The 18,874-nt window shown below is 42.8% G+C and overlaps 1 protein-coding gene across 1 annotated transcript; it reads right to left on the bottom strand.

Annotated features, from left to right (window-relative positions):
• Window positions 1-290: 290 nt before the first annotated feature.
• LOC140479489 (di-N-acetylchitobiase-like) lies at window positions 291-16,918 on the bottom strand. The gene is made up of 7 exons (XM_072573322.1): window positions 16,686-16,918; window positions 14,708-14,846; window positions 10,629-10,837; window positions 6,801-6,972; window positions 6,617-6,714; window positions 2,069-2,230; window positions 291-535 (listed from the first exon to the last, which is right to left on the bottom strand). Exons 1-7 carry the CDS (start codon window positions 16,881-16,883, stop codon window positions 350-352), a joined length of 1,164 nt encoding a protein of 387 aa, XP_072429423.1. The 5' UTR covers window positions 16,884-16,918; the 3' UTR covers window positions 291-349.
• Window positions 16,919-18,874: the final 1,956 nt, after the last annotated feature.

The following is an 18,874-nucleotide window of genomic DNA, read 5'->3' as shown; positions in this document are numbered from 1 at the left end:
AATGTTAATGCTTATCCCTGGATCATCCTCCAGGTACTCTGAATTCCACCCATAATCCAAAGGTGTGCAGATTAGGTGCATAGGCCATGCTAAATTTCCCATAGTGTCCAGGAATGTGTAGGCTAAATGGATTAGCTACGGGAAATGCAGGGTTACAGGGATAGTGTATGTGGGTAGGTTTGGGTGGGATGCTGTTCAGAGGGTTGGTGTGACTCGATGTGCTGAATTGCCTGCTTCCACACTGTCGGCAGTCTATGACTTTTTGCCTTTTTTTAAAAAGCTGTGTTCACTTATAAAATAAAAGATTTATCTCATGTGGATCGTGGAAGATTTCAGTTTGACACTTCACTCATTCGGAAATTAGGGCATGCCACATCTCTTTTGTCTGTGCTGTTGCTGTGGGGTTTGCACCGTAGTTTAGGAAATTTCCAATCCATACACCAATGCCACGAAGTTTTAATTTCTTCACGATAGATGATTTCAATGAAATGCTATCTGGATCGTCATACCAAACCTCGTGGTGTGTATTATTAACCTGCAACAAACAAAGCCAACGAGAGTTACACAGGGAAGGTTTAGGCAACAAATACTGGCCTAGCCAGTGACACTCACATCCCATGAGTGCATAAAACACCCTCCTTTGGAACAGCTTATGAAAACTACTGCAGTCTTACTTGTACTGTGGTGAAGCACAGTCCAACAGTAGTGTCGCTACCTCGAAGCCAGAAGACAAGGTTTGCTACTGAGGTGTGTCATAACATTTCTGAACAGTTTAATTAAAAATACTTAGTACTGTATACTCTGCAATGTGTTTTTTGCACATTTACATTTTTAGAAATAAAATCAGAAAGTAATACGCAAAAATGATAGTCACTAATTCTTCATTGAAATCACAGGATTTTGAATGAGACTAAATGTCAACTTTTTAAATTCTTTAAATTACTAAAATTGGCAAAAGTAATGAAAATATTTGCCTGAAGATTGGGGTAGAGTACAAATAACTGAATAAGTAGCTAATGCTGGTAAAATAATTTTCATCTAACTGAATTAGCTACAAGTTTGATAAATTTCAAATAATTAGATAACAATGGTGGTTACTGAACGACACATTTTCAATTGTCTTAAACAGATGTGTCCAACAGAGTTAGGCCCACATGATTCAAGATTCCTGGCACTGGGATAAGGGGTGAGTGTCGATGCGGATCATAAGCCTATAGCGTGCCATCCTGGTCCCCCGGTGATAGGCAGTTCCATGTGCTCTCCTCTCCCTGCTGTGCCAACCCCTCACTCCCAGGCATACTCTTGTGTCCCCCTCACCCCAAGGTTTTTGCGGAGAGAGTCTGATCACCTTTTCGAGGATTCATTGTGCCCAGCATTCTTAGCTCAAGTATGAAAATCCAGCTCAATACAACAACATTCTTTGGTCTTGATTTAAGAACAAAACAATCTGCATTCATATCGTGCCTTTATTTAGTAATATAGTGTAGTATTTCTTAGAACACTCTCCATAAAAACCTTAAGGAAATGTTAGGATAGATGACTAACTGCTTGATTAAAGACTGATGAATGAAAAAATGCATTGAAGATGGAAAGGAAAATAGGATTAAAAAAGGGATTTCTAGACATTAAAGTCTAGGAAGCCAAGCTATGCAAGGCTATCGGCCAAGTGATGTAAAAGGGATTAGAATAGTCAGGTAGTTGTTTTGACAGGCACAGACATGATGGGCTGAAGGGCTTTTTTCTGTGCTGTCAACCTCTATGACTATATGTTACCAATAACAACAATCTTTCCTCAGCCACTCAATATCTCTGTTACTTCACTGTGCCTGGCTCAATATTTTGGAACTCCCTCACTAACAGCTCTCTAGGTCTCCTTCCATTCCCTGGATTGCAGCAATTCAGAAAGACACCACCTTCTTCGGGGACAATTAGGGACAATAAATATTGTTCCAGCCAGCCATTGTCCACGTACATGAGTATATAAAGGAAATGAAACACTGCAATGTTCACATTCTACAAGTCACATTGAAATACACAGCCTCCACATTGCTTTGATGGATAGTCTTACCATGTAGATATAGTAGGGGGCTTTATGGTCATCATCCCAGTATCTGCCACTAAGTGATTTTGGCAGGTGTCTCATGATCTCCTTGTACGGAATCCAACGACTGGCTCGAAAGCTACAACTGGATTTACTGAAATGGGACACTGTCAAATCACATCGACCAGCCTGAGAAGTACAAAAAGAGCAACAACACTTGTGAATAGAGTCCCTGTGGTTCCTTCAAAAATGCAGAAACAGCGAGATTATTTTTAAAAATGCGAGACAATTTAAGATATTAAAAGGCGTATAATTTCTAATGAAGAACTTAATCAGGCCAGGAGAAAGGACAAAGAAGTAGCAGATGAAATGCAAATGAAGAAGAGAGGCAAAAACTATTTTCTAAATGGGGAAAGGCCTCAGAAATCTGAAGCACAAAGGGATTTAGGAGTACTAGTTCAGGATTCTCTTAAAGTTACCCTGCAGATTCAGTTGGCAGTTCGAAAGGCAATTGCAATGTTAGCATTCATTTCGGGAGGGTTAGAATACAAGAGTGGAGATGTATTGCTGAGGCTATCTCAGACTCTGGTTACATTGCATTTGGAATATTGTGGTTTGGAATATTTGTGCACGCTGTATGCCAGGAAGGATGCTCTGGCTATGCAGGGGATCCAGAGGAGGTTTACAAGAATAATCTGGGAAAGAAGGGCTTGTCATAGGAGGAACGGTTGAGAATTCTGGGTCCGTACTTGATAGAGTTCAGGAGGATGAGAGGGGATCTGACTGAAACTTACAGAATACTGAGAGGCCTGGATAGAGTGGACATCAAAAAGATGTTTCCACTCATAGGGGAGATGAGGACCCGAGATTACAGCCTCAAAGTAAAGGGACAACCCGTTAGCATTGAGATGAGGAGGAGGAATTTCTTCAGCCAGAGGGTAGTGAATCTGTGGAACTCATTGCTGCAGATGGCTGTGGGGGCCAAATCAATGAGAGTATTTTAGACAGTGATCGATAGGTTCTTGATGAGTAAGGGGATCAAGGCTTACAGGGAGAAGGCAGGAGCATGGGATTGAGAAACGCATCAGCCAGGTCCCCTGGAGTTTCTAATTGACAGTCTAGTGATAACACCACTAGGCCATTGCCTCCCCTTCATCCAAAGTTGACTACTGCTGTGGTTCTGTGTGCTAGCTGTCTCCCTAAACTCCCTGGATTGCAAAACCATGTGCTTCTTTCCATGAAGGCAATTTGTCATTGGCCTTAACCGTTAGCTGCCATCCTCTCTCCTCAGACAGCCACTGAGTGACCTCCTTTACCCAGGAAGCAGGGAGGCAACACACCATTGGATTCTTACCTGTACATGCAGAAATGCTTCACAGGATTTGTTCACGGCATGGTAACTCTGTGGTTAGCACTGCTGCCTCACAGCGCCAGGGATCCAGGTTTGATTCCAGCCTTGGGTGACTATCTGTGTGGAGTTTGCACATTCTCCCCGTGTCTGTGTGGGTTTCCTCTGGGTGCTCTGTTTCTTCTCACAGTCCAAAGATGTGCAGGTTAGGTGGAATGGCCATGCTAAATTGTCTGTAGTGTCCAAGGATGTACAGGACTAAGTGGGTTAGCCATGGCAAATGTGGGGTTACATGATGGGGGTGGGTCTGGATGGGATATTCGTCAGAGAGTCAGTGTGGCCACAATGGGCTGAATGGCCTTCTTCCACACTGTTGCAACTCTGTGAATCTATGGTTCGATTTGGGCATCACCAGCAAGGTCAGCGTTCGTTGGCCATTCCTCATTGCCTTTGAACCTAACTGGCTCGCAGGGGTCATTTTGGGGGCCTGGAGCACATATAGGACATTGTAGGTGAGGATGGCAGAATTAAGACCATAGGATCAGAAGAAACAGGAACAGGAGTAGGTCATTCAGCAACTCAAACCTACCCCAGCATATGATAAGATCATGGCTCACATCCAATTTCTTTCCCTTTCCTTTCATAAAGCACATTAGTGAACCAGTGAACAATATCTGTTCCCCTCTCAAATTTCTTATCACTCTACATCTTCCAAATCTTCCCTGATCTCCCTATGAAACCCCTATTGTACTCCCATGAGCAGCCCATATTTTCATAATCAAAGGTCTCTTCTGTACTATTGCTTAGTTCTTCTAGACCCTTTGGTGGTCTCCAACTCCCTCAAAATAAACAGAACAACATTACTGAAGTAGATTAGGTTATCTACAGTGTGGAAACAGGCTATTCAGCGCAACAAGTCCCCACCAATCCTCCGAAGAGTAACCCACCCTGACCGATTTCCCTCTGACTAATGCACCTAACACTATGGGCAATTTAGCATGGCCAATTCACCTAACCTGCACATCTTTGGATTGTGGGAGGAAACGGGAGCACCGAGAGGAAACCCATGCAGACACGGGGAGAATGTGCAAACTCCACTCAGTCACCCAAGGCAGGAATCAAACCCGGGTCCCTGGCACTGTGAGGTTGCAGTGCTAACTACTGAGCCACCATGCCACCCTCAAGTCGTCCCTAGACAAGCTTACAAATGAAAACTATTGGGTTGTTTTAACATATAAATGTCCTGGCTGAACAGTTACAGATAAATTAGCTTCACTGCTTTATTTGCCTTAAGGAAGCACTGACAAGGATGGACATAACCATAACATAGAACTCCCATTCTGAGTTTTCTGGAGTCAATAATCAATTTTTAAGTTACATCTTTTTTTACTTATTCTTAAAAAATATTCAAAATGGTGCCAGATCATGGCAACAGTGGAAAAGCTTTTTACTACTGTTTTTCTCACCGTAAAATACACATGACAACAAAATCATTCATTCATTCAATATCTAAGTCAAATGGATACAACTGAAAAATGAGTGTAAATATCAAAGAAATTAATGGAGAAGGCAGCAAAATTTTGAAAACATTAAAGATTTTCAAGAAGAAGTCACAGTTCTTAGGGTTAGAGGGATCAAAGGATATGGGGAGAAACCTGGAACAGGTATTGAATTGAAATATCAACCAAGATTTTATGAATGACAGAGCAGGCTCGAGGGGCCAAATGGCCTACACTTCCTTTTTTCTATGTTTTCATGAAAGCAAGTTAGCCAACGTAAAATCTGTATTTGCAGCATTATATTTTATGTTGCTCAAAAAATGCATAACCTACAGTCAATCCATGTAAGATTCTGTAAATCCCACTTTCAAAATAGAACCAGTTTGACTCAAAATTGGGACAGAGACAGACTTTAACCTCACACTTTTAATGCATTGTCTGAACTGAGGTGACACATTTTGTTAGAAAACCTGAAGTTATCTTGAGAATGTGACTTAAAAGGAGTTCTGGAATTTACATATTAAAGAACCGAAACTGGCAAAACTATTCTAAAAGATGAAATAGTTAATCTAAGTTTGTTTACTATATTGCAATTGCATGGTACTGTAACATTTTGCTATAAACTCTGTGTCCTCCAGTCCTGCTTCACAACCACCTGATGAAGAAGGAGCGCTTCGAATGCTATGTTTCCAAATAAACCTGTTGGACTCAGATTACAATGGGATCTTGATCAGATGGACCAATGGGCTGAGAAGTGGCAGATGGAGTTTAATTCAGATAAATGCGAGGTTCTGCATTTTGGGAAAGCAAATCTTAGCAGGACTTATACACTTAATGGTAAGGTCCTAGGGAGTGTTGCTGAACAAAGAGACCTTGGAGTGCAGGTTCATAGCTCCTTGAAAGTGAAATCACAGGTAGATAGGATAGTGAAGAAGGCATTTGGCATGCTTTCCTTTATTGGTCAGAGTATTGACTACAGGAGTTGGGAGGTCATATTGCAGCTATTCAGGACATTGGTTAGGCCACTGTTGGAGTATTTCGTGCAATTCTGGTCTCCTTCCTATCGGAAAGATGTTGTGAAACTTGAAAGGGTTCAGAAAAGATTTACAAGGATGTTCCCAAGGTTAGAGGATTTGAGCTATAGGGAAAGGCTGAACAGGCTGGGGCTGTTTTCCCTGGAGTGTTGGAGGCTGAGGGGTGACCTTATAGATGTTCATAAAATCATTAGGAGCATGGATAGGATTAATAGACAAAGTCTTTTCCCTGGGGTGGGGGAGTCCAGAACCAGAGGTCATAGGTTTAGGCTGAGAGGGGGAAGATATAAAAGAGACCTAAGGGGCAACTTTTTCACGCAGAGGGTGGTACGTGTATGGAATGAGCTACCACTGGAAGTGGTGGAGGCTGGTACAATTGCAACATTTAAAAGGCATCCGAATGGGTATATGAATAGGAAGGGTTTAGAGAGATATGGGTCAGGTGCTGGCAGGTGGGACTAGATTGGGTTGGTATATCTGGTCAGCATGGACGAGTTGGACCGAAGGGTCTGTTTCTGTGCTGTACATCTCTATGACTCTAAAACCTGGTGTTGTATGATTTTTAGCGTAAAAAAGAATAGACTATTCCAAAATACAAGTAGACACCCTGAATGAACATCAGAGGGATATATTAGGCATAATCAGATTTCAAACTGATTTCTTGTGCAAGGTAAACTAATCATTTTAGCCTTACCTCAAGGAAGCGCTGGCAAGTATAGTCATAACCATACCAGGGAACTCCCATTATGAGTTTCTTGGAATCAATACCTAGATTGATATAAGCTGAGAGACCTAAAGGGGAAAAATTAATGACAGTTTTAGATCAACATTGATGCAGGATGGGTAAACCTTGAACCAGAAAGTAATTTAGTACATACCTGCTAATGTCTTGTTATAGGGCGCATTTGGCTTTGCAAGACAATCACCTAGCGTTCTACGTTCTATGTCAAATGACATCACAAATAAGAAGTCACAGGCATTCGCAATTGCTGTGTAATCAAAACATCGACCAAGTTTACAATGCGGAGACCAAGGTACGTTAAATGTGACCTAAAGTAGAAAAATAACAAGAAATTAATTTCTTCTAAGAGAATGAGATGAAATCAAGCATATACATCTGAGTTACTCACTGCAGGACTCCAACAGCAGGTCAGAGGTTAGGAATATCCATGGCAGAGCCTGCCCACCATCTACAAGGCACAAGTCAGGAGTGTGTTGGAATACTCCCCACTTGCCCCTGGACAGGTGCAGCTCCAACAACACTCAAGAAGCTCTACACCATCCAGGACAAAGCAACCTGCTTGATTGGCACCACATCCACAAACTTCCACTCCCTTCACCACCCACACTCAGTAACAGCACAGTGTACTATCCACAAGATGCACTGCAAAAATTCAGCAAAGATCTTTACATAACACTTTCCAAACCATGATCACTTCCATTGAGGGGGACAAGGGCAGCAAGAACACCACTCTCTGCAAGTTCCCCTCCAAGCTACTCACCATCCTGACTTGGAAATATATCGCTGTTCCTTCACTGTCACTGGATCAAAACCCTGGAATTCCCTCCCTAATGCCACTTTGGGTATTCCTACATCACATGAACTGCAGCAGTTCAGAAAGCACCGCTTTCTGAAGGAGAATTAGGGATGGACATTAAATTCTGGCCCAGCCAGCAACACCCATATCCTGTGAATGAATAATAAAAAATATAGTGGCTACAAAAGCATGTCAGAGGCTGTGAAATCTGTGGCATTTATCTCCTACCTCTATAAAGTCTGTCCCACCACCTATGAGGCACAGATCAGGGGTGTGATGGATAATTTCTTCATGCCTGATTGAGTTCAGTTCCTCAAAACTACTCAGTATAAAGCAGCGAAATTGGCTGCTACTCTACCAGTCGTAGCTATTAGGTAAAAACAAGGACTGCAATTTCTGGAAACCAGATTCTAGACTCAAGTGGTACTGGAAAAGCACAGCAGTTCAGGCAGCATCCGAGGAGCAGGAAAATTGACGCTTCGGGCAAAAGCTCTTCATCAGGAATAGAAGCAGAGTGCCTGCAGGGTGGAGAGATAAATGAGTCATAACTATTCACTCTCATCACCATCACTACGTAGTTGCAGCAGTGTGTACCATCTACAAGATGCATCCCATCAAGTATCAATTAATTCTGCCAGGCAATGGCCATTTTCAACAAGAGATAATTGAACAGAACAGGTACATACTGAAAGGTTGTTTCCCATTGTGAGAGAATCTAGGACCAGAGGGCATCATCTCAGGTTCAGGGGGTCACACAGTTAAGTCAGAGATGAGGAGGAATTTCGTTTCTCAGAGAGTAGTGAATCTGTGGAATTCTTTGCCACAAAGAGCTGAGTCATTCAATACGGTTCAAGGTTGAGACAGACGGACTTTTTAATCAGTAAGGCAGCTAAGGTTATGGTGAAAAGGCAGGAAAGTTGAGGATTATAAGCTCACTGAGTGACAGAGCACACTTGATGGGCTGAATGGCTTGATTGTGCCCCTATGTTTTATGGCAACATCCTTTCAGGCTGAACATTCCTGATCATCATAATTCACTATATTCTAAACAAATCTCCTCTTCTAATCCCTAGTACATTTGGCAATTACCTAAGGGCTGTTTTCACATACTAGTTACACTTTCTACACATTGATGTTATAAAAACATTTTGCATACTGAATGTTTTTGGCATCTCCACTTTCCTCACAACTCTTGATTCCCTTACTAATTAAACTCTGCCCATCTCAGCTGTGAATATATATAATGATCCAGCTTCAACAGCCCTCTGCAGCAAAGAATTCCACGGATTCACTCTGAGAGAGAAAAAAAATTCCTCCTCATCTCGGTCTAAAATAGACAACTCCTTATTCTGAGATGATGCTCCCTGGTCCTAGAATCTCTCACAAGCAGAAACAACCTCTTCACATCTACCTAGTCGAGTCCCCTAAGAATCTTGTATGTTTTAATAAGGTCAGTTCTTATTCTTCGAAACTCCAATCAGTACATGCCAACTTATTCAAACTTTCTTCTTAAGACTGTCCCTCCATACCTGACATCAGCCTTGTGAACCGTCTCTAGACTGCTTCCAGTGTCAGTACATTTTTCATTTCTTATGGGAACCAATATTGTTCACAATATTCCTGTAATCTAACTAACGACAGAGATACAAGTAGAAATTGCTGGAAAAACTCAGAGGTCTGGCAGCATCGGTGGAGAGAATCAGAGTTAACGTTTCAGATTGAGTGACCCTTCCTTAGAACAACTAATGCTTTGTATAATTTTAGCAAAGACTACCTACATGAAGTGCTCCAGCCCGAAACGTTGATTTTTCTGCTCCTTCAGATGCTGTCTGACCTGCTGCGCTTTTCCAGCAACACACTCTCAACTCTGATCTCCAGCATTGGCAGACCTCACTGTCTCCTACCTACTTTTATACTCAATTCCCTTTTAAATAAAGATCAGCATTCCATTTCCTTCTCTAATAACTGCTGAATTTGGATGCTAACCTCTTGTGATTTATGCACAAGACTTCTCAAATCTCTCTGTTCTGTTGGTGGTAGCTCTAATTGTAACTGTAAATACAGAATAAATAATTCTCAAAGAACAGACACAAGCACACTGGGCCAAATGGGCTCCTCCTGTGTTGTATAATTCTTCTGTAAAAGTTATGGTTTCACGCATTCCATCCCAGGAAGCTGAGATGAAATTTATTTGTATAATTCTGAACTGAAAGGGCTAATCTGCTGAAAATTCAGCTTAAGATTAGATCCCCTACAGTGTGGAAACAGGCTCTTTGGCCCAACAAGTCCACACTGACCCTCTGAAGAGTAACCCATCTGGTCCTACTTCCCTCTGACTAATGCACCTAACACTACAGGCAATTTTAGCACAGCCAATTCACCTGACCAGCACATCGTTGGACTGTAGGAGGAAACCCACACAGAGAGAAGGTGCAAACTCCACACAGCCCGAGGCTAGAATTGAACCTGGGACCTTGGTGCTGTTTAAATTAAATTAAGATTACTTACAGTGTGGAAACAAGTCCATACCGCACCCGCCGAAGTGCAACCCACCCATACCCCTACATCTACACCTTACCTAACACTACGGGCAATTTAGCCTGGCCAATTCACCTGACCTGCACATCTTTGGAGTGTGGGAGGAAACCGGAGCACCCGGAGGAAACCCACGCAGACACGGGGAGAATGTGCAAACTCCACACAGAGAGTCGCCTGAGGCAGGAATTGAACCCGGATCTCTGGCACTGTGAGGCAACAGTGCTAACCACTGTGCCACCGTGCCGCCCACACGCCACCGTGCCGCCCACCAATGAGGCAGCAATGCTAACCACTGAGCCACCGTGCCGCCCACACGCCACCGTGCCGCCCACACGCCACCGTGCCGCCCACCAATGAGGCAGCAATGCTAACCACTGAGCCACCGTGCCGCCCACACGCCACCGTGCCGCCCACACGCCACCGTGCCGCCCACCAATGAGGCAGCAGTGCTAACCACTGAGCCACCATGCCACCCTATTAAGCTATTTCAAACTGAACTATCTAAGCTGCCTTGTACTGTGACAATACATTAATAAACAGCAGCCAGATATAATCTTACTTATCCAGAAAAAAAGTGTCACGGTTCATGCTAATTAAATAGAAACCCTGTCAAAGTAATGGCTTTTTTACCTGAGATCCTGGTATTTCCCGATGGAAGATGTGTGCAGTTTCCTGAACCAAGTGGGGCAATGCATGATAATTTTCAGATCCAGGTTTAAGGACATCCCACATTTCCAAATTGATGCCATCCATAAAATGCTTTCTTGCTAGCAGCACTTTGTTTTTGATCCAGTTTGCTCGCTTCTTTCGATTTATCAGGTTCTGCTGCGATATAGTTGCTGGTGAAGCATTAAGAAAGAGCAACAGGTATTTATAAGATAAAGTTAACGTACTGTAACCAGACCATAGGGCTTCTCATGAATTAGAGAAAGACTACTGGTGTTGGTTTAATCTGAGGGTCACCACGCCTCAGGCAAGGGGAGAGATTGAGAAGGAGAGTCCCTTCATGGTAACCTTTTTCCCCGGGTACAACAGAGTGTTACAAGGGGACATAAATTTAAGGTGAAGGGTGGAAGGTATAGAGGAGATGTCAGGGGTGGGTTCTTTACCCAGAGAGTGCTGGGGGCATGGATTGCGCTGCCCGTGGGAGTGGTAGAGTCAGATTCATTGGTGACCTTTAAGCGGCATTTGGATAGGTACATGGATGGGTGCTTAATCTAGGTTAGAAGTTCGGCACAACATCGTGGGCCGAAGGGCCTGTTCTGTGCTGTATTGTTCTATGTTCTATGTTCTAACCTCAGCCGATGTGGGAATTAAACCCATGCTGCTGGCATCACTAACCAGCTATTTAAACCCATGCTGCTGGCATCACTAACCAGCTATCTAAACCCATGCTGCTGGCATCACTAACCAGCTATCTAAACCCATGCTGCTGGCATCACTAACCAGCTATCTAAACCCATGCTGCTGGCATCATTTGCACAACAGACAGCCCCAAACTCTGAAAGAATTGCAAATATGAAGTCGATAGAAGTTTACAATTTATGAAAGGCTTGAATAGAATGGACAATCAGTGTCTTTTTTTCAAGGTTGGAAATGTCACTTGTTAGGGCACATAGTTTAATGTAAAGGGGGGATTCTTTAAAGGAGATGTGAGAGGCTTTTTTTTCACACAGAGTGTGGTAAGTGCCTGAAATGCACTGAGAGGAAGCGGTAAAGCATGTAGAATAATAACGTTTAAGAGGCATCAGGACAGGTACACGAATAGGCAGGGAATAGAGGGACTCAGATCGCATAGAGGCAGAAGGTTTTTAGTTTAGAAAGATATCATGTATCAGCACAGTCTTGGTGGGCCGAATGGCCCTGTTCCTGTGCTGTACTGTCCTATGTTGTTCTTAGATAGTAGTCAAGGAAGATCTCCCTGGTAGCTGAATTTACATTGTGCCTTCCACAGTCTAAGAATCTCCTTCAAAGCAAGAGAATTATTTCTAAAGTATAATGACTGATATCTTGTTCGCAGAAATTGTATCTATTTATCCCCAGCAAGGGGCCATGAATAGGAAGTTAGGTAATCAAGATAGATCAGTTTATTGTTTTGTTGGTGTATGAGGAAAAAATGTTGCCTAGGGCACCCCAAGAACTTCCCGTTCTTCGTAAAATTGTGCCATTGGGGCCTTCTACGTGCACCTCAGCAGAGAGTGTTCAGTATTTCATCAGAAATGCAGCACTCCCTCAGTGCTGCACTAAATGTAAAGTCCCAGGGTAAACTCAACCTTCTGACCCAGAAGAGATATTTAAACAGTAAAGTGATCTTGATTTCTAATGGGAGTTTGCACATCATGTGACCTGTGTCTACGTATTCCACACTACAAGGTCACCAAGATTTCCAATAGTCTCCTTTAAAAAATGGCTCAATCTATCTGACTCTATACTTTGGACAGTGGCTGATTTCTTTATAACTTCATAACAGTTAAGAGGAAGCTTTATCATAACAGTTCATAAGACATTACCTTTTAATATTTCTGCATTTTTAATTGTAGCCTGAAATGTGTAAAGAGAAAACAGTTTTTTTAACTCATGGGATGAGGGCTTTGCTGCCTTGGACAGCATTCATTGCCCATCCCTAATTGCCCAGAGGGCAGTTAACAGTCAACCACATTGCTGTGGGCTTTGGAGTCACATGTAGATCAGACCAGGTAAGGATAGCACTTTCCTTCCCTCAAGGACATTAGTGAATCAGATTCTTTTTTCCTAACAATTGATAATGGATTCATGGTCATCATTGGACTTTTAACTCCAGGTGTTTATTGAATTCAGATTCCACCATTTGCCATGGCAGAATTTGAACTCTGATCCCTAGGATATTGCCTGGGTCTCTGGATTAACAGTCCAGCAACAATACCACTAAGCCATCGCTTCCCCAATAGAAGGAAGGGATTGCTGCATTTTTAAAAAAGCAAATAGTCTGACACTCATTGTAAGTGTTGTTTACACAACTGCTTGTTCAAGCACTGGGTAAGTCTAGTTGTAGATGAGCTCGAGCCAAGGGGTATGTACAACAGAGTTTTGGCTGGCAATGAGCTGCAGACTGGTCTGGCACTGCTGACCCATTTTTGATAACAAGGACCTTTTGCCTGCTTACAACTATGTTAGTGATTCCCAGATAGTTGTGTATGAGAATACTTGGGCAGACATCATTGGACCTCTAGAAAAAAATGAGCAGTAAAAACACCTCAAGTCTGATAAAAAGCTATTTTACTTCCTCCTATCCAGTCACCCTATGCCTCTTGCAAACAAGTGAAAGCACTTGGAGAAAGGAGGTTGAGGAGTAGCAAGTCCTGACAAGCCAGAAGGTGCATCTCAGCAAACCCTGGAATAGGAACCATATTAACTGCCTTCCTAATACTTCCCTCTGCCCATGCCACCCAGATATGTTTCTCTATCTGTATCTGACTGTATTGGTATATAGGGGCAATTTTACAAGGGGGGTTAGAGATTTAACCTTTAGAGTTAAATGCCAATAGTTCTTAATTGTTTACCTGTAGCTGAAATCTATTTGTTTGCAATAAATGTTAACTTCTGTTAAGCAGACCCTTGCTTTATGTCAATATGGGTCTAAAATGCAAATAATTTGGGGAACTTTGCATCGTTTTATTAAATGTATGACAATTGGTGTGACTCTGAGAGTAGCAGGACTTGGATATCCAGGGTACAATCCCAATGAGGCGTGACAATTTTGTAACATTTCCCACCTCTCAACATTGAGAAATTACACAAACCACAGACCATGATTATTCATCTATTATTTTTGGTAGGTAGAATATTTGCTCAGAATTAACGAGCATTGACTGAGTATTCAACCCTCTTCCAGTGTCTCAATTTATCCAATTATATTTCTATTCCTTTCGATGCCATCCAACTTTCATGTTAATGCATCTCTGGTGTTCTCATTAACCACAGCAATGGGGTTGATTCGAAATGACTGCCTGGCCAATTCAATAAGGACAATAAATGCTGGCCTAGCCAGCAATGCTCACATTCCATAATTGAATTTAAAAGCAATTATTAACTTCAAGCCACTCCTGTCTCTCAGTGCTCACACACCCAGCAAATACCTCAAACTTGACAGGAGAGATGCAAAACAAAACATACAGGAGTGGCCAATCCCCAGCAATAATGGAGAAAAGCCACTGTGGAGTTCACTGTAGGTGTAAAAGCAAAATTAAACATGAAGGATATTTCAAATAGAGCATTCACACCGAATTAATCCCCACTGTGAAATTTCTTGTCTTTTTTTTACATAAGATTTTGATCTCATATTACTTCATGGCAATCTAAACTGGAAGAGACAGAACAGGGAGGTTGCAATATTGTTGAACAAGTTTGCAGAGATATTTTCCATTACAAACATGGACAGAGGAATTGGTAAGTGGAAACATGAAAGTGCAAATGTGTGGAAAAATTAGACAATGGGAAGTAATGCTTTGCAGACAGAAAAGATGCGTCATTGTGAAATTTTTAATACATTGCAGAATAATTTGCAACTGTTGTATCAAAGCTGGGGAGGAATGTCTGGAATGTTAAGGGAAGACAAATTAGAATTGCTAAGAAAACTCTGCATGCTGTGTTCCTTTATAAGACTGTTGTAATGAGGCTGGCATTATGTGAGGATTTGATTTTTTTCTTTTTTTTGTGATAAAATTAGTTACCTTTCAGGACAACTCGAACATTATTTGCATGAGCATGGCACAATAGCTCACGGTCATACTTTCCAAAGGCAACAATTGTCGTGACCGTTGACCAGTCGTAATGTTTCCAATCCATTCCTCCACTATCAAAGACAACGACCTGTTACGAAAATAAGGCAGTCAGTCGAAGAAATGACATGAAACAACATCAATCTTTCTTCAATCAATAACATTATCCACGCTCCGGTAACAGACCAGGAAAGGGATTGAGTCTGCAGGTTATTTGCTGAATCCCTTGTGACCACACTGTCCACTGAGCAATATTATCCTGAACCTCAGCAACTACTGAACAGTTACATTGTCATTTTACTCTGAGGTTTGTCCTAAGATCTATTAAATTGTATTCACTTTAATCCAAACCAGAATCTCAGGTTTACAAAAGCTGAGATGAAGTCACAATTTTATTACGTGACCCCCCAAGATTCTGAACTGGTGCTTCAGGGTCAATATTCTGTGAAAACAGCAAGCCTTAACCATGGTATTAGGCTGTCATTGTAAGATCACACGTCATTTACGAGTTTACATCTCAGAATTTTTGTTAAAGGAAGTATTTAATTGGTGCTGCATTTATAATCATAGCAAAGACAATGACTGTCTCCAAGCAAAAGAATCTAACCATCACACCTTATCATTCAATGGCATTGCCACTGCTGAATCCTACATTATCACCATTCTGGGAGATACCTTTGACCTAAAACTGGACATGCCAGTTTGTCCAGCAAGAGCAGTCCTCACTTTCTCCATGCCATACAAAAGCAGGTTAAAGCTATGAATTCTGTGGTTAGGAATTCAACAAAAGTGTCCATTATCTAGAAGGCAGAAGTCAGGAGTGTGCTGGAATACTCCCCACTTGTTTTGGTAGGTGCAGCTCCAACAACACTCAAGAAGCTTGACACCATCCAAGGCAAAGCAGCCCCCACTTGAGTGGCACCTATCACATTCAGCATCCCATCACTGGACACTCAGTAGCAACAATGTGTACTATCTACAAGACACACAGCACAAGTTCACCAAGGCTCCTCCAATGGCACCTTTCAAACCCTTGACCACTTACATCTAGAATGACAAGGGCAGAAGATACAGGGGAACACCACCACCTGCAAATTCCCCTCCAAGCTACTCACCATCCTGACTTTGAAGTATATCACTGCTGCTTCAGTGTCACGGGGTAACAATCCTGGAACTCCCTCCCTCAGGGCATTGTGGGTCAACCTACAGCAGCAGTTCAAGAAGGCAGCTCACCCCCCATCTTCTCAAGGTCAGCTAGGGACAGGCAAGAAATGCCCAGGTAGAGATGTCCACACCCCATGTACATCGAAAAGTATTATTTAAAATATCTCAGGGTCAATATTCTGTGCAAACGGTAATCCTGATCCATGGGATTAAACTGTCAGAATGGATCACACTTCATCCCAGAGGCTGTACATCAGGGACACCGTTGAACAGAAATCTTTTCCTGCTGCTGCTGTCCTTGTTAAAATATCTTTGCACTGCTCAGTTTTCCCGAGGCTCCTGTTTCACACAGGCTGGAACTAGAGCAAGTTGCACACTTTCCCATCAGGATTGGAGAGAATAGGATCCTCTCTACATCCCAACAAGGATCTGAGCTGGTCCAGCTCCCCCTGTCCCTGAGCAGGACTCAGCCCCTCAGCCTGGACCTGGATCCCCCCAGGGCCCAGAGTGGAGCTGGAGCCTGACTGGGAGGGACACTCTGTTCCCCATCCGAAGCCAGGCCAGCCCCGGGGAGGGAAAGAACATCCTCCAGAGGAGAATCTCTCCCAACTCACACAACAGAGCGGGGGCTGGGGAGAGGAGCAGCATCACACGGGGAGAGACAGGAGCTCCCATCCCAATACTCCATTCCAAGTGTTGCTGCTCAATGGCCTTCAAAAGACAACTTCCAGGCAACCAGAGAATTGAATGGTTTGCAAATACCCACCTCGACTTGGTGCTGATGGTCAGCGGGCAGAGGGTGGCACAGATTCAGGGATGGACACGGACACCTGGTCAAGGAACCAGCCCCAGAGCTTGGGCAGATCCCCAGCACCAGCACCACCAGAAACTGCACCGAAACCAAACTCCAGCGCATCCTCTCGGCCGGAGATGAAGATCCATCAGACACAGTGAGATGCCTCATTTATACCGAGTGTCATGTGAGTGATGATGCCGCCTCCTGGCTCTCTCTATCTCTATCTCGGTTTGTGTGATAACAGGAAAATGTTGACGCACTCCATCCTGGCAAATGTAACTTTGTAGAGAAATTCTCCCCCGTATTCCATCTCCTGAACAACGTTCAGTCATTTATGAAGCTTTGACCATCTTTTAGGCAACATTGCTCCTGGGAAAAGAAAAATCGCTTTATATCTGCCTGCTGTTTAAGAGTCACTTCTTGACATGAGCTTCTTATCCCTCAACGTCTATTCATTACTTCCTGTTTTCCAAAATACAGTGTTATATTAACCAGCTCAAACCCTGTCCATCATCCACAACTCACACTGAAAACAACCAATGCTGGTGATCACAGCGGGTAAGGCAGCATCCACAGACAGAGGGCAAGCTAACATTTCGATTCTAGCAATTCTTCATCAGAGCTGAAGTGAAATTGAGTTATCGAGCTGTACAACACAGAAACAGACCCTTCGACCCAACTCATCCAAGCCAACCAGATATTCCAACCTAATCTAGTCTCATTTGCCAGCATTTGGCCTCTATCTGTCCAAACCCTTCCTATGCATATACCCATCCAGATGCCTTGTAAATGTTGCAATTGTATCAGCCTCTACCACTTCCTCTGGCAGCTCATTCCACACACGTACCACCCTCTGTGTGAAAACATTGCCCCTTAGGTCTCTTTTATATCTTTCCCCTCTCACCCTAAACCTATGCCCTCTAGTTCTGGACTCCCCGACCCCAGGGAAAAGACTTTGTCTATTTATCCTATCCATGCCCTTATGATTTTATATGGTCACCCGTCAGCTCTCCGACGCTCCAAGGAAAACATACCCAGTCTATTCAGCCTCTCCCTATAGCTCAAATGCTCCAACCTTGGTAACGTCCTTGTAAATCTTTTCTGAACCCTTTCAAATTTCACCACATCCTTCTGATAGGAAGGAGACCAGAATTGCACACAACATTCCTAACCAATGTCCTGTACAGCCACAACATGACCTCCCAACGCTTATACTCAATGCTGTGTTCAATAAAGGAAAGAATATCAAATGCCTTATTCATTATCCTACCTACCTGCAACTCCACATTCAAGACATTTTGAACCTCCACGGTCTCTTTGTTCAGCAACATTCCCTAGGACCTTACATTAAATGTATAAGTCCTGCTCTGATTTGTCTTTTCAAAATGCAGCACGTCACATTTATCTGAATTAAACTCCATCTGCCACTTCTCAGCCCATTGGCCCATCTGAACAAGATCCTGTTGTAATCTGAGGTAACTTTCTTCAATATCCACTACACCTCCAATTTTGATGTCATCTGCAAACTTACTAACTATACTTCCTATGTTCATATCCAAATCTTTTATATAAATGACAAAAAGTATCCTTGTGGCACTCCACTGGTCACAGGCCTCCAGTCTGAAAAACAACCCTCCATTACCATTCTCTGTCTTCTACCTTTGAGCCAGTTCTATATCCAAATATAGTTGTCCCTTTATTCCATGAGCTCTAACCTTGCTAACCAGTTCACCATGTGGAATCTTGTCGAACGCCTTACTGAAATCCATATAGATCATGTGCACTGTTCTGACCTCATCAATCCTCTTTATTATTTCTTTAAAAAACTCAATCAAGTTTGTGAGACATGATTTCCCACACACAAAGCCATGTTGACTATCCCTAATCAGTCCTTGCTTTTCCAAATGCATGTAAATCCTATCCCTCAGGATTCCCTCCAACAACTTGCCCACCACTGAGGTCAGGCTCACCAGTCTATAGTTCCCTGGATTTTCCTTACTATCTTTCTTAAATAGTGGTACCACATTAGCCAACCTCCAGTCTTCCGGCACCTCACCTGTGACTATCGATGATACAAATATCTCAGCAAGGGGTCCAGCAATCACTTCCCTAGCTTCCCACAGAGTTTTGAGGATTTATCCACTTTTATGTGTGTTAAG

Source organism: Chiloscyllium punctatum, chromosome 7, assembly GCF_047496795.1.
Source record: "Chiloscyllium punctatum isolate Juve2018m chromosome 7, sChiPun1.3, whole genome shotgun sequence".
NCBI classification, from domain to species: domain Eukaryota; kingdom Metazoa; phylum Chordata; class Chondrichthyes; order Orectolobiformes; family Hemiscylliidae; genus Chiloscyllium; species Chiloscyllium punctatum.
Note: the sequence above shows the minus strand (reverse complement) of the source record. Positions and strands in the feature narration are given on the sequence as shown.

Excerpts from the sequence above, each read along its gene's own strand:
- LOC140479489 (XM_072573322.1), bottom strand. The coding sequence starts at position 16,883 with ATGAGGCATCTCACTGTGTCTGATGGATCTTCATCTCCGGCCGAGAGG. Across the intron at positions 6,715-6,800 it reads CTATAACAAGACATTAGCAG|GTCTCTCAGCTTATATCAAT; the intron begins GTATGTACTAAA and ends TTTCCCCTTTAG. Across the intron at positions 2,231-6,616 it reads CTTGCCAGCGCTTCCTTGAG|GCTGGTCGATGTGATTTGAC; the intron begins GTAAGGCTAAAA and ends TGTACTTCTCAG.